At 47.0% G+C, this 27,039-nt stretch overlaps 1 protein-coding gene across 1 annotated transcript in view; it reads left to right on the top strand.

Annotated features, from left to right (window-relative positions):
* The window catches only part of LOC126534503 (sperm-specific sodium:proton exchanger-like), a 50,619-nt gene extending 30,153 nt beyond the window's left edge, over positions 1 to 20,466 (top strand). The window contains exons 12-19 of the mRNA XM_055072171.1: positions 351 to 437; positions 2,750 to 2,844; positions 6,970 to 7,030; positions 9,112 to 9,396; positions 11,848 to 12,054; positions 13,449 to 13,652; positions 16,894 to 17,058; positions 20,317 to 20,466. Of these exons, the coding sequence (XP_054928146.1) occupies positions 351 to 437; positions 2,750 to 2,844; positions 6,970 to 7,030; positions 9,112 to 9,396; positions 11,848 to 12,054; positions 13,449 to 13,652; positions 16,894 to 17,058; positions 20,317 to 20,466 (1,254 nt within the window). The remainder of the gene's footprint in view (positions 1 to 350; positions 438 to 2,749; positions 2,845 to 6,969; positions 7,031 to 9,111; positions 9,397 to 11,847; positions 12,055 to 13,448; positions 13,653 to 16,893; positions 17,059 to 20,316) is intronic.
* The last annotated feature ends 6,573 nt before the right edge of the window (positions 20,467 to 27,039 follow it).

Below are 27,039 nucleotides of genomic sequence, written 5' to 3'. Positions count from 1 at the left end.
ACCGGAGCGATGGAAGAAAGTGTGCCATCAGGCCATATTTGTATTTTCTTGTATATTTACGAATATCTGCGTTTTCCGACGGTGCTTTTGCGGCAATATTAGCCTTTTTTCTCTTGTTTTGTCACTCTTAATGGAAACCAGTTTTGCATATCTGAAAGGGGGTATTCAGTATTTGAAATGTCTATGGAGCATCCGTTTTTAAGCTGTCGTGTGCCTTCACTGTACTATACACTGGTGGGTCAGCGAACATGTGTTTTGCGCTTACGTTGACTCGAAAACTGATTTGTACTCGTATTTGTATCTATGAAGATCACAGTAAGCTGAACTGAATTACCTGTGTGCTCCCACAGTGCTCGTCCTTCTGCGTCATACCCGGCCGCGGCACCGCCATCAAGGCCTACATGGAGGTCAACAGGAACATCCGCACGCTACAGACGGTCAGTGCTTGAAGCAGCACGAAAATTTTCCCCAATGCCGCTCCATAGCCGCTGTGAGCGTGTCAGGGCTTGAAGCGGCTGCACTGTCTAAGCGCGGTCCTCTTTCCCACAAAGCACGCGACGACCAGATGCCCAGAATGGAAGTTAGTGAACGGGTGCTCACTGTTAACTTCATCTTTCAACGCTGTATTACCAAGAAAAGTACTCTTAGAAACGCCAGAGATCAAAGCTTGACGTAGATGTTCAATTTGAAAACGAAACTACCCGGACCCACCACCTTCGGTCTGTTTTATGCGTGCGACGGCAATCTTAAAGCGCTATCGCTCTGACGTACCTTTTTTTTCGTCAGTATTAGCGCTCATGAGCCAATTTTCGGACAAGCGATATGCAGGAAACGATCAGAGGATCAACGTCAGGGCCAGCAGAGTGTTTCCCGGTAGACCCACTGAGATACATTGTTGGGGCCACTATCGGTAGGAAGAGCCATAAGAGTGCTTCGCTTTAAAACGTATTCTGTGATTGTGCGAAGCACTTCTACGCTTACTGACAGTGCTTTCCTCGGTGACGGCTATAAAGAGCGATATTCGGCATATGACACCATCCCGCAACGTTTGCGCTCCCACCGGGTTTGTTGTTGCTGTGGGTACGCAATGCATGTCGTATTTCGTGTTCCCAAGCGTCACTGGGCGATCGTGACACCAAATGATTGTGAATAGTGCAGGCGAATAGTACAGGCTTCGAGTTACGGCAAATTTTACCCTCCCTGAAAATTCAGCAGTGTCTATATGTGACAGCGGCCTACCAACGTCACGTTCGTGACTGTCTCGGTTTCTCCTCTACTTATTTACTCTCGGCGTTAGCTGTTAGAGCACATGCGTTGTGTACTAGTCGTGTTGAGTCTTGTGTCAACGATCCGGTGGAGGAGCGCAGATCCACGGCGTATTGCATCTCGTGCATCGCCAGAATTATGAATCTGAGGGACGCCGTAGCGTGGATAAGATCCGGCTCAGTTTATACTGTTGGGTCTACCTTGACTGAAACGCAAATTGACGGACGCGGGTGTTCTTGCATTCCACCGACATAGGAGTTCGTGGCCGGCCGCGGCCAAGAATCGGACCTAATGCCACTCAGGAGTAAAATTCTAAGGAGTAAAATGTCGCCGTGGAGGCTGACATTGCGCCGACGACTGGTCGGAGCAAATCGAGGTGGAAATCAGGGCGACTAATCTTAACAAGAACGCGCGAAACTCTACTTACTACTTATCTGAACCGCGTGTACCCAAATAAAACGAAATTTTTTTTTCGGGATATGCATGTGTGGGCTTGTCCACCACTCAAGCGGGGACACGATAGCATGTGGTCACACTGCGCGTAGTGGAACCAGTGCGGCTAGTGCATGTAATTAGCAAACCTGCGCAGACGCAGTGATGCCCGGCGACATGGCATGTTGCCGTCTACTACAACATCTGAACTTGTACAGGGTCCTGCATATTTCGCTTAACGTGTTCGGAAAAAAGATGTTGCGCTTACCGCTGCACTGTTCTTGCTCAAATTTCGGAGAATGATCGCATTTAGGAGAATGATCGCGTTTCGGAGTCTACGTCGTTCAGTGCAACACTCGCCACTGTGATGTGCCTGGTTTTTAATAAAGGAACGTAAATTGGTCTTCGTTTATGGAGATGGGCGAGCCGATGCCGCGACAGCGCAAGCATTAGCAAGCATAAAACTTGTTTTGCCGCCAGCCGGCAGCTGCAGAAAGCAGCGTTTCAGGGACGGCTGCTGCGTGTTCTAAAGGAGCGTGCAACACGCGGTAACCCTCCCTGAACGGCTGCTTTCTGTAGCTATCGCCACGCGGCGACACTAGTTTATCCTTGCGCTCTCACATCGACTCGCATCCCCATAAACGAAAGCAAACTTGCACTTTTTCTTAAAAACCAGTCAGTGAACTGTGCCATGTGTTGCACCGAAAGACGTAGACTCCAAAATGCGATCTTTCTGCAAAATTTTTAGCAAGAGCAGTGCAGCGTAAGCGCAATATATATATATATTTTTTTTTGGAACACGTTAAGCGAAATATGCAGGAACTCTGTACAAACTAAGATGTTCGTCACTTTTCTGTAGGAGATCCCACCTGGTTGCTTGCACATAAAAAGGAAGACTTTGTAGGGAGGCAAGGTTATTCAGTGCAATACAGTACAATTTGCTGAACGTGTCTCCTACTATGAGCGAACGGCTTGTTACTTTGCCAGGGCGCTTCAGGCGTGGCCCGTTGTGTGGCTTATCTTTTCCGCATGCTAATACTTCGTCCGGCAGGTGTCCTTGCGGAGGCAGTTTGAGAACGGCATGATCCACCCGGAGACCTACGCGAAGATTCTCACCGCCTTACAGACGAAAGTCAAGGACGAGTCGTACGTATGCCCCAGACTTGTACGTGACTGATTACATGTAGTTAACCACTTGTAATCAATCATATCTTATGTAGTTTTGTAGTTTAACGATTACTTCGTTCACCTCGATAACGCCAACTGTATTTCAATTATTTATTTCAGCAACCAATTACATGTAACCAGTATACTCTGATGAGACAAGCTGTAACAGGCGACGCAGATTTAAGCACTTGAATTAGACGGGAATACAGTAAACCGGCCGCGAGCTGGAATTAAAATCGTCCAAAGAAAGGTGATAGGACATGTACAATTGAATTGCATCCTTTCCACATAAGCGTCCTACAGCCACGCCTCGTTAACCTGAATGTGACCTGCTTGAAGATGTGCACACCTTTAGAAGGTCGTCATAGGCGGCCGCCTAGGAGCCGCTGATCGATCCTTCATTTCGTGCAGTCAATGAATTCTCTTTATAGACAGAAGTCTAAGACCGTTAAAGGTGCGTATTTCTATCTATCGATACGTAACCAATGTAGACATTTCCTTTTTTCATAATGCGGACAAACCAATGCACATATTGAGTTCCCGCCTCTATCGTGAAGGATAGATATGCAGGCAACGGTAGGACGCATATGGAAAGTTCGTGGGACCGCACGTGCTCTGCTACGGGTATCATCAACGTTGATCTCGTATTCTAGCATAGACATAGCGTGTTCGCCATATAACATGGCCCTGTGAACGGAAGCTTAGGGCCCTGTAACGTAAAACTATTCCAATCTGTTTTTCATTCCAATCTGCTGACGTCAAATTCGCGTAAAAGCCGACGCAAGCATCGGGCGGTGACCCGCAGCGTTGCTTGAACAGCTCAACGAAACGCTCCACCCTTTGTAGCAGGTCAAGTTTTTTTTTTTTTTCAGAGCAACTAACATTGCCTAGCCTTCACAGGTTTTTCCTTATTTAATTGGCTGACAAGAGGCAAGCAGCACAACGAAGTGGAGAGGGCTTCGGAGGAGCCAAGCGGAGTCAGCGAGCGCAGTGAAAGTAAACTACATGAGGAAGACGGTGCCGGCGTCTGCGATTGGCCCGCTTCCCTTTGCTTATCTCGCGGTGGCTGGTCGAAAATCGCGGCGGCGTGCAACGGAATGCTAAAAGTGCCGCTAAAACGGATACTCAGCGAAGAAGAGTTGGCAGAGCGATGTCTTGTACCTACCGAAAGGGCTCAACTACATCATACCGCCAGGCAATTTTTTGATGCGCAAATAAATCCGTTCTCCCCGACAGCGCTAAGTAGCCATTGCCAGAGCGATCGATTGGCAGACATCTTTATTCATTTCAGAACGGGGGCTGTCTGTCTCCGGTTGTTCCCAAACAAAAAAAGGATTTTTTTTTTCGGCATAGTAATGCGTACACGGCACTTTGACGTGGCGAGTTTTCTCAATTTTGTGACATCACCTGACAGAAAAGCGAAAGGAGCTCAGCCCAAAAACCTCTGACCTTTGACCAGTAGCGGAAGGCTAATGGCGAAAAAGGTGCGGAATCTGAAATAAGTTTTTTTCATTCTAATCGCGAATAATCTGTGTGTGCACGTCATGTCATATGAGAAAGTTGTGGCAATTTTCGTGACGTCGCGAGACAGACAGGGGGAAGCGGTAGTAAGTAGCACGAAAACTTTTTCACCAACCGTGGATGGCTGCTTGCAGCAACGTAGAAGAAACATTTTGGCATAGGCTTACGTTATAGCACCCCTACTTTATGACAGACCACGCTAATGGTATGACATTGCAATTACTTGCAATAAGTGACGCACTTCGTAATGAAATCACTGGTTGTTTGCAACCTTTGAAGCGCAGACCACCAAACTCCTCACTAAAACCAAGACTTTTGAAAGCGTATTTCTATTCAATTTTTTATAGGTAAACCGGTGCTATTTATCATAAATAATCGTGACAGGTCCACGGTCTTCGATCATTTAGTTATATATCATAATGTCTGAAAGTGGGCATCATCGTTATCAAAACTTGCTGTGGCAATGTGATCTTAACAAAGTGCCAGTATTAATGTTAATGCAAGCTGCGACATGAGATCCGGCCCTCCCAATTTCACTACCATAGACGTGAGCTCGAGGCCTCGCATTATTTGAGGCGCCATTTTAGCATCATTTAGGGCAAAGGGTGCCGGCTACGAATAAAAATCTGAAACTGTACACCTCTGTAGAGCTTCCTGTGTTCATAGTGATAATGAGCGCAGTCATTTAACAAAGCTGGTGTTGAACATTTTACATCGTTAGGCTCGCAGAAATTTGTATGAAATGTCCGTTGCATTCACGATGTCCATGCCGGAGATTTACTTACAAAGTTTTAAAAAATGTTCGTGTGAAATTACCACCTGAAAGCTTGAAATCGCAGTGCCGTATAATGGCACGCGAAAGTAATTAATTGCGTTCTCATTTGACGAAATAAATTACTCTAATTTATCATTGCGGTTATTATGCAAAGAAAGGAGTGTGAAGCCGCGTGCATATACGTCGAGCTGTTATCATATGCGCGCGCACATACGCAAAGGCACGTTTAATAATCATAAATTTAACACGAATGTGTACCAATCGCAAATATCAGTGGCCACCTAATGAACGTTCAAGCTGCGCTTGCCGAAAAAAATACAAGCTCTATATATTGATGCTTGCGAAGTACTCCAATCCCTCCCTTGAAAAACCTGCTCCATGGAACTTCAGATTTGAACGCGAGGAGGAGAAAGAGAGAGCGAGAACCTTGTTCATCAGAGTGGGGAGCTAATTCATGGGCTGCTCAGGAAAGCCTGAGGGCCGCCAGGTGATACTTGACGACGATTTCTTCGGCTCGCTCCACGGCTCGGAGCTGCACGTCCAGGCTGGAGCTAAGCAGCACTTCCTCCCACGATGAAGGTGAGGGAGAGGCCTGCAGATCGGGGGGAGGGGGGTCCTCTTCACAGTCCAAGAGGATGTGACTTAGCGAAGGACAACTGGTCATTCTGTGGAGAAACGAGTTGTCGCCTCCATAGCACTTCCTGGCCGGATCTTGACGACCGGAATTTACGGTTTGCTATACATGTGAAAGTGCTGTCCTGTCAAACTTGTTACGCGTAAGTTGCTGCCCTGACAAAGGAAAGTCAGTCGAAGCATTGGCCTCGGCGACATTCCTTGTTCTACCACTGTTAATCACTCGAAGCCTCCGTCTTCGTGTGAAACGCTGTCTTGTCTTAGATAGTTACTTGTACTTGTGAAGAGGGCTCAAACTTTCCGTTTTGCCTCCTTTCCATTTCTTGAGTGGAAAACGAAAAGGCCTTCTTCACATCGTCCGGCACATTATGATGATCGCCCCTTCACCGTAGAGTCCTTGCGGCGCAAATGTGCCAGAACTCATGCCAACCATCCGCAGCCGAAACTGTTCGAACGTCCATTTCAACATCATTGCTACTTCGTAGTGCTGCGGTAGCGCTTTCAACCAAGGAACTACATGTCTTGCGTGATGTGCCGACAGTTCCGTTTGACTTCATGTCACCTGTTTTAATGCGATTAGCATTCATTGGGGAATTTCACCCACTTCCCGGGTTTTTTTTATAACTTCTTCCACGCCAAGTTGGGTCGCCGGGTGGGTTCCACTGTGTACGTGCCGCTCTTCAACGCCAAAAAAAATTATTTAGAATGTATGCGCAGCTCGCCGTAGTCAAACTTGTCTTATATGCACTGCCAACCTTGTCTAAATATATATTCAGACATGCGCCTCGCGAGGACTTAGTGGCGGCGGCACTAGATGGCGCAGCGTGCCCAGCGCGAGAGAGGAGCCCAGTTGCAGTACGCGCCTCATATATGACGCGCTTCGGGCGTTTGGAACGCGGTGTGTCGCTACGCTGTGTCAGTGCTAATCGCATCACCATCGACATTCATCACGCGATGAATTCTGCCGGAATTTTCGTGCGGTTATTAAAACTCGTAGAATCTAAATGGGACACCAGTTAAACTGAGAGTCGTTGTTATCCTATAGATTCCATTCTGCCATGAATACGTTTAGGCAGTCCGCAATGTTACGTGAACCGTTTACTAGAGAGTGACTTTTTGGGTGCCTGTTGGTCAGCCGTATAATTTAGTGCACGCTCTCGTACCGTTTCACGCAGGTTCCTCGACTTGGAGACGATGAAGAAGCTATTGTATTTGCCAAACTGGATGTTCGCCTTCGTAAGTCGCCCGCTCGCTCATATTTGTCCGCGTTTTTGTCGCGCTGCCTTCCGGAGCGCGTACCTTCCCGTTAAATTGGTTCCGATTCGAAATGTGAGAGACCTCGGAGGCCGAATATCACAAGTTCGCAGACGGAGGCGAAACGTGAACAAAACATTAACAGCGAAAGTAGCTGTTTTAACGCGTCCGGCCGTTCATAGACAGTCCACTATTTGCTCTATATAGGTGCTTAATCAGTATTATAAATAATAAAGTTTTCCCAAGTTGCCTGTAGAAGATTTTGTAAGTCTACTCCTTGAGCTGGATTACTCGAAAAGGTGGGCCTCAATTGCACAAGAAATATCTGAATGCATATTAGCATTAGAAGAACGTTAATTAACTTTTAGCTAATTACTTCCGGCACATTGCAATTTACTAATTGTAGCCGGGCAGTTTGTAACGAGTTTCCAGATATGCGTTTCCAAGGTGGGCGGCGAAGTGCGTCGGCGCTACTGTTAAGTTTCCTCGCACGATGCATAGAAAATGTGCTTCGTTAAAAAAAAAAAAAAAAAAACGAGTGGAACAACAGCGCATTTTGGTGCAAGTTTGACGCGGTGTATATTTCGAAAGTGGTGCCGTAGTCACAATTCGTTCCAAGTGGATATACCTCGCGAACTAGTCTGCTACAATTGCTGAATTGGAATGTGTGGCCTTAAGTAATTTGTTAAAATAGATTAGTGAAGCTTTGTTTATTGTGGTACATTAATTTTCATCGAACTTGTCGGTAATTTCCGCCTCTTCGAGCAATCCATACAGCTGTGGAATTAGAACTGTGCTCTCTGCCACAGTGAATTGTGCTAAACTCTAAAAGAAACGCCGGGTATACCTGTTGCCCTCTAGCGTTCCCAGTTTAGTGCCCGAGTTCAGGAAGTCCAGCTTTGGCCTTCATTTTCTCCACTAAAGGCCATTATTCTTACGCCTTCAAGTAGCGTTATGAGGAAATACTCTACACAAAGATTTTGGATCATACCCGTTCCGAAAGTTCGCTTCAAGTTCCGAGCACGGTCGGGTTCATTTTTTTTTTTTTTTTAGGGTATATCTGACGAATGTGCCAGCTGTGAGTGACAGAAGGAAACTCGTCACCCATCGCCTGCGAAAATGTACTTGATGTTAATCTGACTGAAGAAAGTTGGTTACTGAATTTGCTGTAGATTCTAAAAACAATCTACACCCTTTAAGGCGTACAACTTCGTCCCACAAAGATAGACGTCATCTGTCTTGCTCGCATGTCCTTTCTTAAAAACTCTGTCCTCGCTATGCGAGCCTGTCAAAAATGCTGTGTCACGCAGGTAGCGCGCACGCCGTTCGTAACCTGGAACTACCCGACGCGCAGCGTTAACGAATAGAAACGCGCGTACGATTGATGATTGTTATCGTAGTGGGACCAAGATACGCGGCTAAGGTATAAACTGTGAATGTAGCCAAGGTGTAGCTTTCTTAATTGACTTCACTTACAGTGCGTCCTGAGACCTTGCATAGCTGTCGTGCTCGATAGTTTTGTTTCGATATGTGACGTGACAGTCAGCAGACCCCTGCGATGCTTTCCGAAGTGAAGGCGCTAAAAAGACGGAGGACAAAGAAGAAACACACACACACAGGGCGCCTTTTAGCATGATTTCCGAAGTGAAGGCGCTAAAAAGACGGAGGACAAAGAAGAAACACACACACACAGGGCGCCTCCGTCTTTTTAGCGCCTTCACTTCGGAAATCATGCTTAACCAACACGCCCAACTATCCATCCTGCGATGCTGTGACGCATTGTCAAGTCTGCCGTCTTGTCAGCTCCAGTCGACTAAAAGAAATACAAACGCACCCTATCTCCGATTGTGTCGAAAAAAAAAAAGAAAAAGGAGGAATCCGAAAAATTAGCAATATGGTGGAATTTGCGAGTGCCCAAAACAGCATCCCTGGTTTTTCGGAGACTTTCGCAACGTTTGAAATTGAAGGTCCCTGAAGCTACACCAGCGCACACCGTATACCTTCGATGCATACGCATAATATGTATACACTGCTCCCGTTTTTTTCGTTGCGCCCCCCCGCAGAAAGACAAGGTCCTGTCGGCGCTTCCCGAGTCGAGCGACAACAGCTCGTGGTCGACGAGCGGTTGGGGCAGCGAGCTCCTGTCGCCCGGCCACGTGGTCACCAACCGGCTCCGTCGCTCCCAGACGTGCATCCTCTTCAACGCGCTCGCGGCGCTCTCGCTGGCCGCGCTGCTCGCCGGCATTCTGGTGGCCGACCTGGAGCACCCGTCGCCCCTCTTCACCACCACCTCGGTGGCGGTGCAAGGGTGCATCGTGCTACTGCACTCGGTCGAGCTTATCGCCATGGTCAGTCGCCCCCGAGCGCGTCCGCCGCGTACGCGGAAGTCGTGGACCGGTCACTTCAGCCGTGCCTCACCAGACGATAGAATGGCCGTGTATGGCGACAAACGAGCTTTACTCCGAGCACAAGTGGGCTCCGGTGGCGATCCGTGCAGGATTGTCGGGTTAGAAGAAGTCAAAATAGCCAGCCAGAGGTAGTCAACAAAAGAAGTCAGTGAGGCTGCAGTCATGAACAGTCCCGTGGGAAAACATTTGCGGGTTCCGTGTATCTGAGACGGCTTCGTTTTGAGAGTTATTCCGTTCGGGGTCTTCGATTTGTGGAAAAAACGAGTTTGACGACACTCGACGCGCATTGTTTGGCTATGGAATGATGACGAAGCGAACGGGTGTACATTGTGACGGTTCGTGCCGCTTTATTTCCTTGTTTCGCCGTTCGTTATTGGAGAGCAGCAATGAAGTAGCATACGCGCGCGTGCAGTAAGACATTCGCATTCCAATTAAGATTTTACTTTCAGATTTTCTAGTTAAAATGCATGTGAAACGCAGAAATGCTTTTGGTAGACAGCTGGCTGTGCCTGTATGAACGAAATTTATTGCACTTGAGAGAGAAAGATAGATTCTAGTAACAGTAAAAAAACAGAATTTTGACTTAGGTCATCTAATTCTTTACTAAGATTGCCGACAATTGGTAAGGTTAAGGAAATGAAAGCACGAAGCTTACAAATTCGTAACTCCGCAACAACCGCAAGTATCGCGGTTGTGTAAATTACACCTGCAGAAGCATCTTAGACGGACAAATGTGGTGCTTGAATTTACAGCTTGACCTCAAATTTTCACAATGCTTACGATAGTTTCGCAAGAGACTTGCCCATAAATTGGTGGCATATTTAAAGGCTGTGTATTGTAAATCTAGTTTGTCTGCTCTAAATGCATTAATAAGCGGAGTCTACCGAATTCACATCATTCTTCGCTGCCTACAAAGTTGTAAAGCTGAATTTGCTATGTTTATTTGATATATACATTCCACATAAAGCTTGCTGGCATAAAATGGAAACACACCTTCTACGGTTTACACATTGTAACTTCTTCTAAATGCAACAAATCTCATCAGCATCGGTCCACTGGTTGCCGAAAAAAACGATTTCTCCGTTCCCATGTATTTGGATACGAGTTCCCGCCATATTGGTCGCCATGTTGTCAAGCCCTACGGAGCAATCACGCGCTTTTCTTTTTTTTTTTTTGCCGGCAGCCTGTCGCAGTGGTATGTGCGGTATGGTCGTGGTGCCAGGCACGAACTCTAAGGTTCGATTACTGGTCGCAGCGGCTAAAGCTTCTCGAATGCACCAGAATACAAGCACGGCCATCTACAGCGAGATTTCAGTGCATACACCGAATAAAACTACAAGTCCAAATTACTATGAGCACCACACGCCTCTGAACTGGCCTCTCTTGTAGCGCAGACACATTATTGTCGTGAGCACTGCCACCATCAACCTATTTCAGTATCCACTCAATTCAGGACGAACGCCTCTTCTATACAGCACCTCCAATTTCCCTGTGTCGGCTGACCCCAACCCCAACTTACGCTTGCAAACTTCCTAGTATCCATGCCCGCAGAAACATAGTAAGATAAAATAATCTCGAAGATTTGGCTGGATAAGAAAGAAAAGTGATAAATTCTCGGGTTTTAGGTGCCGAACCCACATATCAAAGCCACGGTGATTACGGGGTATGCCGTAGTGTGGGACACGGGATCAATTTTGACCACCTGGGGTTTCTAGCGTCCATCTAAATCCAAGTATACGGGGTTCTTACATTTTGTCTCAATCGTAGTGTGGCCGCCGCAGGCCGGAATCGCACCCGCGACCTCGAGCTTCGCAGCGATACCTTTCACTGGCTTGGTGCGCCAAAATCAATTGCAGCAAGCGGGAAATACGTCATGGCCACCATGTTTTGGGCACCAGTTATTATCTGCCGTCGTCGACTACGCTTCTGTACCCTTGGCGCCCCCTCCCCCATTCTGTTACTAGTGAACTTTCACTAATCTACTCTACGGATTTACGTAGCCTGTGCAACTAAATTTATTCATTTTACTTTCAACACCAATATCCTATAGCCCCCACGTTAGCTCTCTAAACTTAATTTGCGTGATTAGGGAGCGTAGCAGAGGCGTAGCCGGAAGGAGGGGGGGGGGGGGGGGGGACAGTGAAGCCCACAGCAGGCATGTCCCCCCTCCCTCTCTTTCTCCCTATCTCTCTCCCACCCCATATTTGTGTGTAACAGGATACCTGGCACAAAACAACGCACGACAACACCCTCCTGGCCTCCCAGGGAAGTGCGAGCTCCCGTTGAAAAAACAATCATTCTTGTCTGCGCCGCTGTATAGCGCATACAGCTTACGAGACTCGGAAGCCCCGTCAGACAGTCGCGACCATAACCCTGGTCCACACCGCGCAGTACGCGCGCAGCCCGACGGCGACGTTCCTGGCGGTGGACACGTCGGCGCGCCTCGACCTGGCCGCGTACCTGCTGCAGCTGCTGCTGTTCTGCGTCTCCGCCTGGTGCTCGGCGTTCGACGTGCCCCTGCAAGAGTGCTGGCTGCCCGTTGCCCTGTTCATCGCGCTGGCCGCGTGCCGGACTCACAAGTTCTGGGTGCACCGGAGGGTGCGTATACCGCGACGCTCGCGTTCTTGTAGCACGTGCAACAAAGTGCGCAGTTGCAGGACAAGTGCAGGGCTTCGTAGAAGCACGCAAGTGGGAAGAACGTAGCGCACTATATACGCTCGAATTGCCCCGTGATGTGTATAACAACACCTAGACACACCAACTTTGGAGCCCGGGATCCGGGAGGAAACCATTTCGTCTCAACTACATCGCTAGAGCATACCCAAGACGCGCTACGCTATACGGGTAGAGCAACACGCGCGTATTGCGGATAGTGTGGGTTTGCCTCTCAACCAGCGGCAAGCTTTACTTCTCGTCCACTTTCATTTCCCTTTAGCGTATTGTTTCTACAATTCAATTAAATATACAAATAACTTTCCCCATGCTTTCCTTGGCTTCATTACCTGTTGATGTCACATGGTTCGGACTAACAATAATGGGACCCGTAGTTTCTCCCTTCTACTCGTTCACTATAAACACGGTAACCGCAATATTTAGCGGGCGCAGCTCCTCATTACTTTAAATAACTGTAACAGCCGCCCAGGCATGAATGCATTCATCCTTTGTTGAGCCGCAACGTGGCACTGTGCACTTCGGACTCCAGACGCTATTTTATTGCGGCAGCTGCTGCGAACCGCGCCCACGCGTCACCTACGCGCTGCCTCTCCGTCGCGCCACAATTCGCTCCGTTGCTCCACAATTCGCTCCACAATTCGCTCCACAATTCGCTCCAGTGCCAGCCAGTGCATCGCGAAATGAAAAGCACGCTAGGAGCTGCGCTCAAATTTCGCATCAGGGAGTATCGCAGTCACCGTTGAATTTTCTCATCCCCCGCTGCACTCCGCGTTCGTTCTCATCTTTCGCTGTGCTCGTTCGCTCGGTTGCGAGCTAGGACGCCTACGCCGAGGCTCGCCGCAGGAACGGGCGCCTAAGAGCTGTGCTCCAAGAAGGCAATCGGTCCCGAAGCTCGTGTTAGCGAGACTAAGCCGGTCCTAAGCTGTTCCTTCTCTCCCTTAATGTAAGACAATGACAGTAGCGTAGCCAGGGTATAGTATCCTAGTTCACGATAGCCAGGAGGTGGCATAAGCGAGGCTCGAGCCTCCACTCCCCCTGAAATTTCTGTGTTAGTATATGCGGCTTGTCTAGCTCCCTCCTCCTCCCGTGTCAAATACGAGCCCCTTCCCCACCCCAATCCCGCCGAAAAAAAAACTGGCTGCGGCACTGCACAATGACATTGCCACTATCCGTTCTCGCGGAACCTAGCACCGAATTCCCACAAGCGCGATGACAAAGCACTGACAGTGTAGGACATTTCGGACGGCTGCGCACCGTCGTGCACTGCACTCGGGGTTGGGAGCAGAGAGACTAACGCTACAGCGCGGAACGGCGCGCAGATAATATCGGAGGCGTGGCTCAGCTGGATGGACCAGGCGATCAACCAGCGTGTGTTCCGCATGTACGACATGGCCGTCGCCTTCATCAACTCCGAGGAGGAAGTGATCAAGAGTGTCGCCGCTGCGAGAGTTAGCGACCAGGTGACGGACTTCATGCGCGATGAGGCCAACTCCAACAAGCTAGAGGTGGGTGCGCCCGTCACAGTATGTATACGTATAGACCCAGGAATAAGAATCGTCGGACACGTTGTTCGAGAAACGTTAAAACACGAGCGTGTGCATTCATAATCGAGAGCATCTTGCGTAATGAAAGTCTCGCATAGCGTGTAATCCTGCGTAGTGATTGCGGAGACTGCGTGCGTAATAAATAGTTCTGTTGCCGAGATCGTATCCTAGCCCGCGCTCTCCTTGCGTCTGGAAGTCCAATAAGCCCGAGCGGGCCTCCTGCACTACACGTGTGAATCATTAGGACTACCTGCGAATAGCTTTCCTCTGAAATGATGCGAAAGGCACGCAACAGTAATAAGCTCCAGTATTACCAGGTAAACAGCCTTACGAGGACGAGAGGATCATCTGCCTTGGACCTTCTCCAGTTAGCCGGACGGATAGGGTTGCCGTACTGCCGGCTGCATTTCCGTGCGTTAATTGTGGCGCGGCTAAAACGCTATGATGCTGCGCTGACATTCAGAAGGCTTTCAAAGAATGAATTGCCAGCAGGTCCCAGTTTGGCAAAGTTTTCCTCAAAAGTATCCAGACCAAAGTGGTGGCCCATGTGGCACCACGTGCTTTTCCTTAATGGAGAGTTTCAGCGTCCCCGGTATTCCGCTAAACGCATTAGCGGAATACCGGAGTACGCTAAAGCTCTCTAATTACAATATCCATACCAATCAAGTCTATGCCAACCCTAACTAAAGTGTCAACAAATATTTTTACTGTGTTGAAAGAGATCCTACACGAATCCTACATAGAACCCAGAAGAATTAATAAAGAAACAATGCGTAATGATTGGGCATTGCGCTGTAGGTTCCAGTAGAAAAACTGTGCTTTCGTCTCCCCCACTCAGCCAGTTTCCTTCAATCTCCCCAGCCGCACCATCAGTCGCAGCAACACAGACCACTTACATCGTTCGCCCGAACTTTAACAGTCTTTTTTTAATCCACTAAGAATCAAGCCAACCTGCCAAGCCAACTCGAGAATTACGAATAATTTGTGGAGATGACGCAAGCCAACATGCATGCGAAAAGAATTTGGTGCTCAGTCCTAGCTTTTCTAACTAGCGTTTCTAAATGTGCCAATGTCAGCAACAAGCATAATGGCACCAGAAAGCGTGGCGTTCTTGTGCTGCACGATTAACTTTGTTATCGCAGAAGATGGAGGCGAAACATCAAAAAGTGCTGCGGAACTTGCCATCAGTTAAACCGCGTTTCTTAAAGCTACAGTTCTTTTTTTTTTTTACTTCGCGCACTTTGGTTGGTTGCGCGGTCGAATGGCAATCTCGCACGACAAACTGGAGAGTGTAACAAAAGCAAGGAAGAGGAGAGAGTAACAGCGGAGAAAAAAGTCAGTTTCACCCGAAAGGCGAAGCATCGATTGCCATAGTAAGTTTGTAGACAGCCATAATAAGTAACGATAGTAGTTTTATCGCGCCGTATAAACTTGTAAGCACTCGCTTACTAACTAAATTAAGAAGCATTGTGACAGCACGCACAGGCAAATATGCACACATCACACTCGATGACCGCGGACACACTGTCAAAACGCTGGCGTGAGGAAGCGCGGCAGCAGCAACGAGTGAAGTGACCTTCGTGCTTCAACGCAAACTGGGCGGCGAGAACACGGCACACGCAAAGCTACGAGCTGTCGGCCCATCTAGACTGTGCCCTCAAAGCAGATCGCTTTCAAGATAAAGCCCGCGCGACCGCCCGCCACACGCAGTGGCTGCGGAAGTGCAACGCCCCTACTACTCCCCCCCCCCCCCCCCCGCGGCTCCTTGCGCGCGACGGAAGACGGCGCGCTTCCTCCCCGTTTTCCTCTCTTGCGTATACGCAAGATTGAGTCACGATCGCCGGCTAACCCTCGCACGCTTTCACTTGTACATACAGCATACAGTAGACGGCATGCGAACGCACGTTGAAAAACACCCTGCCGCCTACGGTTACAAAACTTGTCAGCACGGAGCTGCCACTCGGTCTCTAAGAACACACAAAATATATATTTTTTTCAAAATACAAAACAAAAAAGATTATTAACATACTCCACCCCCCAATTCAAGACTAAAATAGAACACTTGCCAACATTTTAAAGTTTCACGTAATTTCACATCTTGTGTAGCTGAACACGGGATACAGGAACGTATTGCGTATTACGACGTACTAGAAGAAAATCGCTTGGCTCGATAAACAAGAAATGTACTCGAGAATGTAGAAAAGCAGTGAGCTAAATTGATGCGCACTCATTAACGGTAAATGTCATGTTAATTAAGCATGCCAATTTTACGGACGTTGATGTGACAATTACGAAGGCTTAAGGTTCCACATAGTGAGTCCTGGTTCGTACTAGATAGCTAACGCCTTTGATTGATCAATTATTTTTCTGACCCTAATGAGCCGCGAATTGTTCTAAAATGGTATACTCTCTCCAGTTGTGAGTTTCTTGTGAGGCATAAGGGGGCGCGTTATTTCAATCTTGCTATAGCCGGCGACAACCTTAGAAAGGTTATATGTACGCTGTCCAACTCGAACACAACCGGCACAGATCGCAAGAAAATTCATTCACCCGTAGGTACGCGTACAAATGCCGTATGTATCAAGAACGGTGCACTGAGTAAAATATAACTTATCGCAGATGCAGTACACCGTACTTGATAATGAACGAAACGAAAGACTGAACAAAACAGTAAGTGGTGTCTGCTTGACACTGGCTTTGCCATTCCCACTTCAAGAACACTATTGCAGTGTACATGACAAAACATTGTAAGCTTCGAATTTATGAATGGCACCGGGGAACCAAACAAGTACAAAAGCTCTACTCAGGGAAACGGAATTTTTGCGTCATTCTGGCCATGAAACATTTGCTTCAAGTGACGTGAAGCGGTTTCGCGTGTTCTAACCAGCTTTTTTTCTCCTTGTTCTTCGAACAGATCCGTCTTAGTGTCACTGCGTTTAGGATGAAACCTGAACGTCATGGTAAAGTCTGCAGCCGATCCTGACATCCGTGCGTCGTCAAAGTTAATATTTTACCTCGAAACAACGAGCTTTTATTTTCCGATTGGCCTATCACGTAGTTCAATTAGCAGAGCGAAGTCGCTGAGATGTGGGCCGAATGTACAGTTCTTTTCCAGAGGTAAAGTGCAGGTATAGGTGCATTTCCATTTTCTGGAAATGCTTAATGCTTCAGTTATCGGCGACTGCAGTGGCGTCTTTTTTCCGCACGCAATACGGCGCAGCTGCTGAAGGAGATAATCAGCATCCAGCAGCGGTACCCGCAGCTCGAGTGTGTGGCCCGCTCGCGTCTCATCGCGCGGCGCATCCTCAACTCCTGCCTGTCCGCCCTCAGCGACCTGGAACAGAGCGGCCTCGTCGAGCAGGACCACTACACCGAGCTCGTAACGGTACGCGGCGAGAAAGAGAGGGGGGGGGGATGCGCGGCCCTGCCGAAACCTCGTCGTACTGCTATTAAATGTTGCAGGCCTTTGCGCTGAATTCATGTAGGTTCCGGAATAATGGCAGTGAAAACGTTGCCGAATCGTTGCGGAGGTCATGCCCGACGACTGTGAGAACGAATGTCCAGCCCTGTCGAATCCTCACCGTACTGTCATTAAATGTGTCAGGCTTACGATGAATTGATACAGGTTCCGCGAGAACCTGACCGTAGTGTTATTAAATGGGCAGGCTTACGCTGAATTCATGTAGGTTCCGCAAGAATGACAGTGAGAACGTGCGGGAAACCGTTGTGGAAGACGTGCCTGATAACTGTGAGAAGGAATGCGTAACCCTGCCGAATTATCGTTGTGGCATCCCTTGTTGGATTCCGGTTTCAGTTTTGGGTCGTTTACGTCAGGGCGCCACTCAGCGCCAAACGCTGTAAGTTGCCTGCTGCGTTTCCCCTCGCTATAATAAAATGATTCTTGGTCTGGTCCCCGACTTGAGCAGTCCGGCTTTTTTTCTTCGGCGCTGCGTGCCCCGGCCGTTTAGGCCTCGTGCCGTAGGTCGTCCGTCCGGCCGCCCCGTCGAAGCTACTACAATCGTATTGTTATTAAATGTGCATATTTAGACTGACTTCTTAAATGTTCCGCAAGGATAACATGAAGAACATGTACGAAGTTGTTGGAGAAGTCATCCGTGATGGCTGAAAATGCGATAGCATGAAGTCACGATTCATTCACGAAGTTTGCATATGTTAACTTGACTGCATCTACGACGTTTATAGCGATTGTGGTGCCCTGTGCATGATTGTTCTACACACCTTTTGCGAATATGTGATCGCTTACACATCTGCTCCTCGCAATGATGTTTAGGTCCGGGGTTTCGTTTACATCTAAAAAGAAAGTTCATATTTTTGTAGTGAGCACTGCCTTTATACCATGCGTCCCAAAAACGCTGGGCCAAACTTTTATATATGCAAGTATCACGTAGCCGGACAGAACCAAGGTAACGTTTGCCGTCGGTTGGAGCAAGTCAGACTGCTCTTTTTTTTTTTGTATTTCGCCGAACTGCGTAATTAATAATCAGAGCAAGAGTGTGAATAGAAATGTAGTAGAGCATCCTGCGAAATGTCCGATCCAGCTTTCTGTTTCTGAATACGTGCTACACAAAACTGTTTTTCCAAGACTGAAAAAGAAGTGCCGCGCGACTTAGTCTTGCAGCACTTTCGTTTTTTGTGTGTGTGTGTTTTGTGGTTTCCCTTTCAATCTTGGAAACAACTTTCACGTGGCACGTATTGAGTATCACATTATGTCATGTCCCACACGTGACGGCACGGAACGAAGGTAACGTTTGCCCAGTATATATATATATATATATATATATGTTCATTGAAGATTTATCTCGCACGCGGCACCGAGACTTAACAGGAAGGATGAGGATGCGCTCTTAAAGGAAGCGTGACTAATGAGCAACGTTAAGTCAGTTTAGATTAGTTAGGTATTCTCTAAACGCGCTGTTTCGATATATATGCCAGCAGGGTGTGCCAATATCCGGTACTTCCAAATGACGAATGGAATAATGTCGTATTTAATTTAGTCTTCCAACTGAGTACGAATACCTTTCTAATAGTTTTTTTAAATACTTGATAGCGTCAACCGTGCGCAAATAAAAATAAAAAAGGGGCATAACTAGGACAAAAATGTCATCCACGTGGCATATAAACAAGGACAACTTGCGTAGAGAAGCAGGCTACGTCTCTCAGGGTACCGGAATTTACCGAGTATATACAGCGGTCCTTCGCACTCTCCGAAGAGTGCTGTGCATACGAACAAACTGCTTATTTGTTTCAAATGGTCCATTCGTGCTTATATTAAACAACGGTTCATAACGCACGTGCTTTGTGATGACAGAAACTTGACGAAGTTGGGAACACTGGGATGTCTGAACATCGTTTTATAATTGTGAAAACAGCTGTTCGTCACTTCGAAAGCTATTCGGAAAGCATTCGATATTCCATTCGATTGTGGCATTACACGATCCTGTCTCAAAAATTACCATTCGCACACCTGTAATATATGATGAAAAAGAAAGGCCTTGCATTTTACTAACGGGAAAAGAAATGAAGACCACAGCTTTCCTTCTTTGATTTCAAGCCCAAACCGCGACGCCGGTAAATATCAATGCGTCGTCGTTACACCCTGCATTCACTAAATTTTTCACCTGTTCGCGCGCTGTTATTGCACAGAAGCTGTCAAAGATCGCTATAGGTTCAGACCTTGGTTTCTGTAGCATGCAGCGCGAATCTCGTTCGTCGATAAACTGTTAAACTGGTCCCCAACATGTCGTCATCAATATAACATGACATCATGAAGAGTTGAGTAGTAAGATAACTTCAAGGCACCAACACTATCCCTCTTTTGTTTCTCGTCTTTCTTTCTGTTTCTTTTCTTTTTTTTTTTTTTGGCTTGCTAAGTCCGGCATTTTCCTTGCTCCCCGAATCATTAAAAAAAAAATTTAATTATGGGGTTTAACGTGCCAAAACCACTTTCTGATTATGAGGCACGCCGTAGTGGAGGACTCCGGAAATTTCGAGCACCTGGGGTTCTTTACCGTGCACCTAAATCTAAGTACACGGGTGTTTTCGCATTTCGCCCCCATCGAAATGCGGCCGTCGTGGCCGGGATTCGATCCCGCGACCTCGTGCTCAGCAGCCTAACACCATAGCCACTGAGCAACCACGGCGGGTCCCCGAATCATAACAACCTATCTTCACTCACGGTTATATATACTTACTAGTACTATTCCTTCGATCACGTGTGATTAACAGCTGGAGCTGCAGAACGGCTGCCTATTATACATGTGGCCCTGCACTTCCGAGCTCGTAGTCGCGGGTTCGGACCCGACCGCGGCAGCCGCATTTGACTAGGAGCGAAATGTCAAAAAAGAAGAGAAGAACGCCCGTGTACTTCTATTTAGGTGCGCGTCAAGGAACCCCCCCCCCCCCCCCCCCCCCCCAGTTGCTCGAAATTAAAGTCCTCCACTACGGCGTGCGCCTCAATCATGTCGTGGTCTTGGCACACAAGACCACAAAACGTAGTATAAACTTAAGAACCACTGCGTTTATCTAGCACTCCGCATTTTCGTAGTGCTGTCGCCAGTCGTGAACTGCACAGCGTTCCCAGCCGTATCACGAAGTGCCACTCGCACCGCGCTTGCATTTCCAGTGCCTGGAGCAGCTGATCCGCGACCTGAACCGGCTTCCGAGCTCGGTGTCGGTGCCCGAGACCACCGTCAGCTTCCTGCTGAGCGTGCCCTGGCTGCCCGCTGAGAGCGTCCCCCGCCTCAAGAAGGTGCCTCCATTCATCTATCCATAGCGTCTGTCTGTCTCTCTCTCTCTCTTTATCTGTCTTGAAGTCCCGAAAATGCATAGTGGGTAATGATGGACGCCGACCTTGCAACAATGTGCCGTGCCACTGATTGTTTACGCCTGAAACACGCGCGCAGTGATACACGTAATTTTAAATAGACATTAGAGCGTTGTAGTTTGCGAACCTCTTACCATTCATGGAGGCCTATATGTGATGATAATGATGATGATGACGATTTATTGGCGTGCCCTTTGAAACGGGGCGCTGACGAATAGTCAATTAATCAGGTATGCTATACATGCTTTTATACCTAGCATTTTTGTACACATCTGCACACTCTTTTTTCTCTTTGTCAAAACTTCTCTATATGTATCTTGTACCGCTATCCATGCCTGTAACGGATTTTTTTCTGCCGATACTATAAATGCCTCTTGCTTATATCGACTGCTGACCGGTTGATGCTTCCATGCACTTTAAATCCAATCGCTTCTGGTAGGTGTACGTTACCTACGGGTCTCAGTGGGTGAGTTTCTTCGCATTCCGTTAGGGCGCGCTCAGCGGTCTCCGGAATTTTGCTGCGGCATACACGTGCCTCATCTTGTTGCGAATATTTGCTCCGGTGTGTTATCGTCCTTACGCAGCAAGCTCGAGCAACAAATAGTGAGGCGCTTCCCTTCGTGTTATCGCAGATGTCCCCTTGTAAATTCTTTCTTCCAATTCTTGCAATCCTCCACGGTCTTTTTTTGTTTCCGTTATTTCCCATTGCTTTCTCCGTTTCTCTCAGTTTCTTTCTCGTTACTCCTGGTTGTCTACTTACACTTACGATCACCCTGTACTTGGTTGTCAACTTTCTTGACATCTTCCTCCATTCTGTGTCCACGCGTTTAAGGTACAGATACTTATGCATATTAACCACCCATTTATTTTGTTCCATGCTGCTGAGTCTTTCTTCAAAAGTAATATTGCTCTGCGCTTCTCCGACTTCAAAAGAGGTCCACCCCATGCCACCCTACACTGCTTTATTTGTGGTTTTCCCGTGGGCTCCCCAAGCCAACCGGCCTACCGATCTTTGCTTAACTTCCAACCAGGACAAGATATCCGACTTTGAGCACAGAACTGAATCCGCAAATGTTAGCGCTGGCACCATTACTCGTTTCCAGATGCCACGCACTACTTCATATTCATTGTGGCCCCAAAGTGCTACGTATATTATTATTGCTGCATTCCACTTCACCTTTATTTTCAGATTATCTTTCTGGGCGCTTGAGTAAGTCTTTCCTTCGTTTGCGTGTGCGCCGAGGTATTTACATTACTTGACTACGGGTGTGACTTGCTGTTGAATTGATACCACGTAATTACTCGTCTTTTCATTAAAGATCATAATTCCAGATTTCTCTGCGCTAAACTTAAGACCGGGCTTGTCACTGCGTTGACACACGTATTCTCAAGTCTCGTAAATCTCTTGCATTGTCCGCTAGTAGAACCAGGTACGTACCCAAGGAGGGGCCCGGGGGGGGGGCCCTCCCGGGCCCCCCCCCTGAAATTAAGCGGCATACCCCCCTCCCCTCTCCCCGCCCACGCCACCACTCCTCACGCAGATTCCTAAAGCACCGCCAAATCAATGTTGAGACTTCACAGCTATTGGACGGTCAACGTTTTGCTGCCTTATTCATTCCTTTTGGATGGCGGTAATTATACTGGGCTGTGAAGGCCAGTTTTCTCATAGATTCGGTGCCCGCGCGATTAACTCGAGGTGCGTTCAGTTGTCACCACCTTTTCAACGGTCACGCGCATTGCTGTTGCTTCGTTAGGTAAACCTTCTTTATTTAGACTGATCCAGGGACCAGGAAAGGGATTCGGTTCGTAGCCAGCTGGTGTGTATGCACGAGAAACGAGTTGCGGCCGGAGAAAGCGCCAGTTGCGTTTAACTTGTCCTTTTGCTTCATTATTTCCTCGACTGACGGCTCGCCGCAACGGTGGCAGAGCCTCGGAAGCATATGCCGCGATATGGGTTAGATAAGGGGAAAAATAAAAATAATGCGAAGCAGGAAGTCTAGCTCGGGCCCAACTCCGACGCGGCCTATTCAAATACATGTAAAACGCATGTTGGAAGCGGAATTTCGATTTATGGCCCGAATTTTGTGAAAAATATTTTCAAAAATTCCAAAGTTCGAAAAAGAAATACACACGAAGTTTATAAATTAATAGATCTGCATGAAAAACAGATACTGCAGTAAACGGCAACCATTAGATCATTCAAAGAGGACAAATTTGATACGTCAATTTGTATCTTACGTGAATTGGTTGAGTTGTGTACAAGGGTTCAGCAAAAGCTGTATTTCAATATTACAATTTTTTTTTTAGATTCATGTGTAACGTATAAATGTTGTCCCCTTTATATGCAACATCAGATGCAATTCACAGAATTGTGATATTATTTTTCGCTTGCTGAGTTAGAGAGTTGTAAACTTCACAGTTTCGTGTTCTGAAAATATTTCTTCCAATTTTTTAATAAAACATTGACAATGTAAATCAACAACTGGACACCAGTAGTCACTAGATCTTAAGTTTGTCTTTTAAATGCAACAAACCTCGTCAAATTTGGTGTCATGCTTGGCGAGAACAGCGAATTCTCCTTTTACATGTGTTTAGATAGTTGCACCCGCGCCAAAGCTCCCTCTTAAACCCATACGCAATATGACTGTCACCCGTTACCTCGTCTGGGTTTTCCCTAATTGTACAGCACTTTTCGAGCAAAATTGGCAGTTGGAAACAAGAGTCGCAAGTAGTTGAGAAATTAAGTGACCTACTGAGGGAGACAGCCAAGGCAACAGCGAAACAGGAAGAAAAAGCGAATATTAACAATTTTCACCGTTGTTTACGAAAATCTATGGGTCAACATCTCTTTATTTAAAAAGGAAGTAGAGAAAACGCCGCCGTGTGTTTTGAATGACGCTTCTACAGTTATCAGTCGAGCTGCCTGACGTAGGCACTTCTCTGCTGTGCTTATGTATAGGTGTTTTTCTAACCTTCCGCGGTGGGTGCAGTACGTCTATAACGGCGGCGTCCTGCGCTCTACCCGGTAATACGGGGCTGTCGACCACGCATCGTTACGCAACTTCCTAAATAACAATGCGAGTCGGTTGTGGCACTTAACTTGGTAGAGCAGTAAACGAGGGATCCAACAGAACTGTGATTGTTCCGCAAATGCATATTCCTCTATAATTCTTCCAGATCTAATTAAAGAATGGTGCTATAGTCGGATACACGTCAAGTCTACGGTGAAGCCCCGTACACGCCTTCATAACTGCCAGCCACTGTTCCTCCGCGAGGCTGCGAATAATTCGTACTTCAAACGTTTCCTGTTACCCAAATCAGGCGGTAACCACAAAAATAAAATTATTAGTGCGTAAATTTATACGTTCTCCCTCGCCTATAATAGTGGAATGGCGAATACCTAATTCTTTATTGAACTGAAATAAAATGCTTGCTTCGCTGAAACAATGCAGTATATTGTCAATTTGCAGCTCAGTTGGCAGTCAAGTTTCACGAGTAAAATGGGCGTAGCAGTGAAATGAAATGTACCGCAGACTTTTGAAGATTTGATTAATTATGGAGTTATACGTGCAGAAACCATGAGGCATGCCGTATAGAGGGGACTCCTGATCACCTGGCGTTCTTTAACGTACACCTAAATCTAAGTACATGGGTGTTTTCGCATTTCGCCCCAATTGAATGCGGCCGCCGTGGCCGGGATCCGAAGTCGATCCCGCGACCTTGTGCTTCGCAGCCCCAACATCGTAGCCACTAAGCAACCATGGCAGGCAGACTTTTTAAGAGTGAAATGCTCAGACCCCATGCACTTTGTCCACGTCTGTTGCACAGCTCGTTGCTTCCGTCGATGAAAATACTCTTCAAGAACAGCAGACGCTCCGGTACGATTTCATTTTGAAAAGGCCGCATGACGACGATTTTGTTTGCTTCTGTGATTGTCTTGGCGGAGTAACACAACCCCGTGTGGACCGTGTGCCTTGGTTGTCAAATGCTGCTTTTTTTTTCCAAGTTGTGTGCTACCAAAGAAATCTTTATTTTACACTTTCGCTTTTTTATTTGTTCTTGGCAGTGTTCGCCCTGCGCTTCTTTTCTGCGCGAGTCCATTTGATGTGGTTCCTTGTTTGCCTAGTAAAGGAGAGGTGTATCTCACAGGCGTACCTGTGAGTTACACCTTATTTCATTTCTCTTTTGCGGGTTTACGCACTCTCATGGCGAATGGCGGGCGTTATTAATATTTGTACTAGTAAAGGTACCCGCCCCTCCCTCCATTTGCATAGAAAAGTTACCTTGGGTTGCCCCCCCCCCCCCCCCTCCCGAAAAAAAATCCTGGGTACGTGCCTGAGTAGAACTATGTCGTCCGCATACATCAGTCCGGGGACCTTCTGTCGTACCCTTTGCCATTACGCATGTGGGGATAAATCAAATCCTAATTCACTGTTTTCCAGTCGCTTTTCTAAGCCCTTAATACAAACGTGAACAACAATGGAGACAGAGGACATCCTTGCTTCAGTCCTTGGGGAACTTCCACCGCCTCAGCATACATTTCCGGCCTTTCTGTACAATTGGTACTCGGTCAATTTTCTCTATATATCTCCCTCAGCAACTCCGTGAAATCGTTGTCTATGCATTCGTGCTTGATAATGTCTCATAACGATTCCCGGTATGCGTTGTCTTAGGCTTCCTTAATATCGAGACGTGCTATCCTAGACGTCTATTCTGAGCTACTGAAATCTCTATGCGCCGAGTTAGTACAAACATATTATCGTAAGCGTCTGCCTGGTCTGAGCCCATTCTGTTGCTCATCCAGTATTGCACACAGTTAAACTATTTCAATTACATGCTCCCCGACACAGATTCTACGCACCTACATTGCAGACAATGGTGCTCAACTCCGTGAAATTTTGGGTTGAAGGAATATTTGATGCGCTATCTCAGGAGGTAATATTTTGAGCAAAATAAGCTCTTGTGTCAGCAAGGCGCGATATTTGTCGTTAATTCTTGATTTTCTCACATCCCGCAGCTTTACTGCTGGAAGTACAACAAGGGCATGCAGCTTGTGTCTTCCGGGAAGAAGCACCAGGCCATCCACATCGTCTTCTCTGGAATAGTCAAGGTGCGTACCGTCCCAGCAAACACTTGAATAGCTACATTAAATCTCTTCAGACTGGAAAAATGTTAGCTCAAGACTCCATATTCATTCATTTGGCGGGAAATTTTTTCTTTTTACATTAATGTACATGAGAATGTGAAGGCCTCACTTTCGTTCTTTATTTTACGCCGAGAACGTCATACGTTTTCTCGTATGGGGAAATGTTCACTCATCGATGAACTTACTCGAATTAAAAATGGAATAATTCGCACTATTTACAATTTTTCATCCGCCCACACTGCGGTAACATTACTACAGGCGGTACTAGGCGGTTGTTGTCACACGTAGTATTGTTCCAGCTGTTCCGCTGCTCAGCGTCCCGTCATAGCGACCGCGCGGCCACTTTCGCTCGATCACGTGGTACTGGTGGTTGCATTTCCACAATAACATGCGCGGCATTGCCACCCTACAAAGCTCGTACAGTTCTTTCTTTTTTTTTTTTCTTTTTTTTTGAGAGAGAGAGGGGGGGGGGGGGCAGCTGCCTTTAGTTGTTGTGAATGAGACAGCTCATAACAACTAAAAGATATCCACGGACAGGCGCAAACACCTGTCCGTGTCTATTCTTTGTCTGGGTCCTCTTTTGCGCCTAAAACAATTTATAGCCACGTACCAACTAGCCCGACAACAGACGTTACTAAACTGTACTTTTCGTTCATTTGAGTGTTGCATGAACTTTCAACGTGTGCGCTTTTCTTGGCGTTCATTGTTAGTTGATAAAGGACTACCTTGCCATTAACCGGATTAGCCCAGCAAGCGTCTAGAACGCCTCCTTCGCCAGAACAGCCTAAATATGAAACATAACTTTGAAATTCGCAGTGTCATTGCGACATACCGGCAATAAGGTTTCGGTGCGATAATCAAGCACGGTAATATTGCTCTCATTTTTTTCACAAATATTTTCCGTGCAAACAGAAGAAAACGTGCTTTGTAAAGAATTACGGCCTAAATCGATTTACTATTATTTTTAATATCACTGTTTAACAAGGACGTGTGCGTACTTGCGACCAAATGGTCGCAAATACCTTGCCACGGCTACTAAATTCTTATCTAGAAGCCGGCATTGACATCCATGCTTTGACACCATCGGAGCTCATCTGTCTGGCGAAAACTACGATTTAAATCGCCATGGTTCAGTAAAACCACATGTATTCAATGAAAGAAATGTAATTTATTTGATGTAACCCACTGTTCTTTATTTTTTCATTTCTGAAAGTGTTCTTTGCCACCGGTCTGCCAATATGTAAAGGGGGCCAGGGACCACTCAAGCTGCCAATAAGCAGCTTTTACCTTGGCCCCCTCCATTTGCTTGTAAATGGGCACAAATAAAATTAAATGAAATGAAATAAGTCTGACGGTCTCTTCTGAATCTCGACGCT

The sequence above is a fragment of the Dermacentor andersoni genome, chromosome 7 (assembly GCF_023375885.2).
Source record: "Dermacentor andersoni chromosome 7, qqDerAnde1_hic_scaffold, whole genome shotgun sequence".
NCBI classification, from domain to species: Eukaryota; Metazoa; Arthropoda; class Arachnida; order Ixodida; family Ixodidae; genus Dermacentor; species Dermacentor andersoni.
Note: the sequence above shows the minus strand (reverse complement) of the source record. Positions and strands in the feature narration are given on the sequence as shown.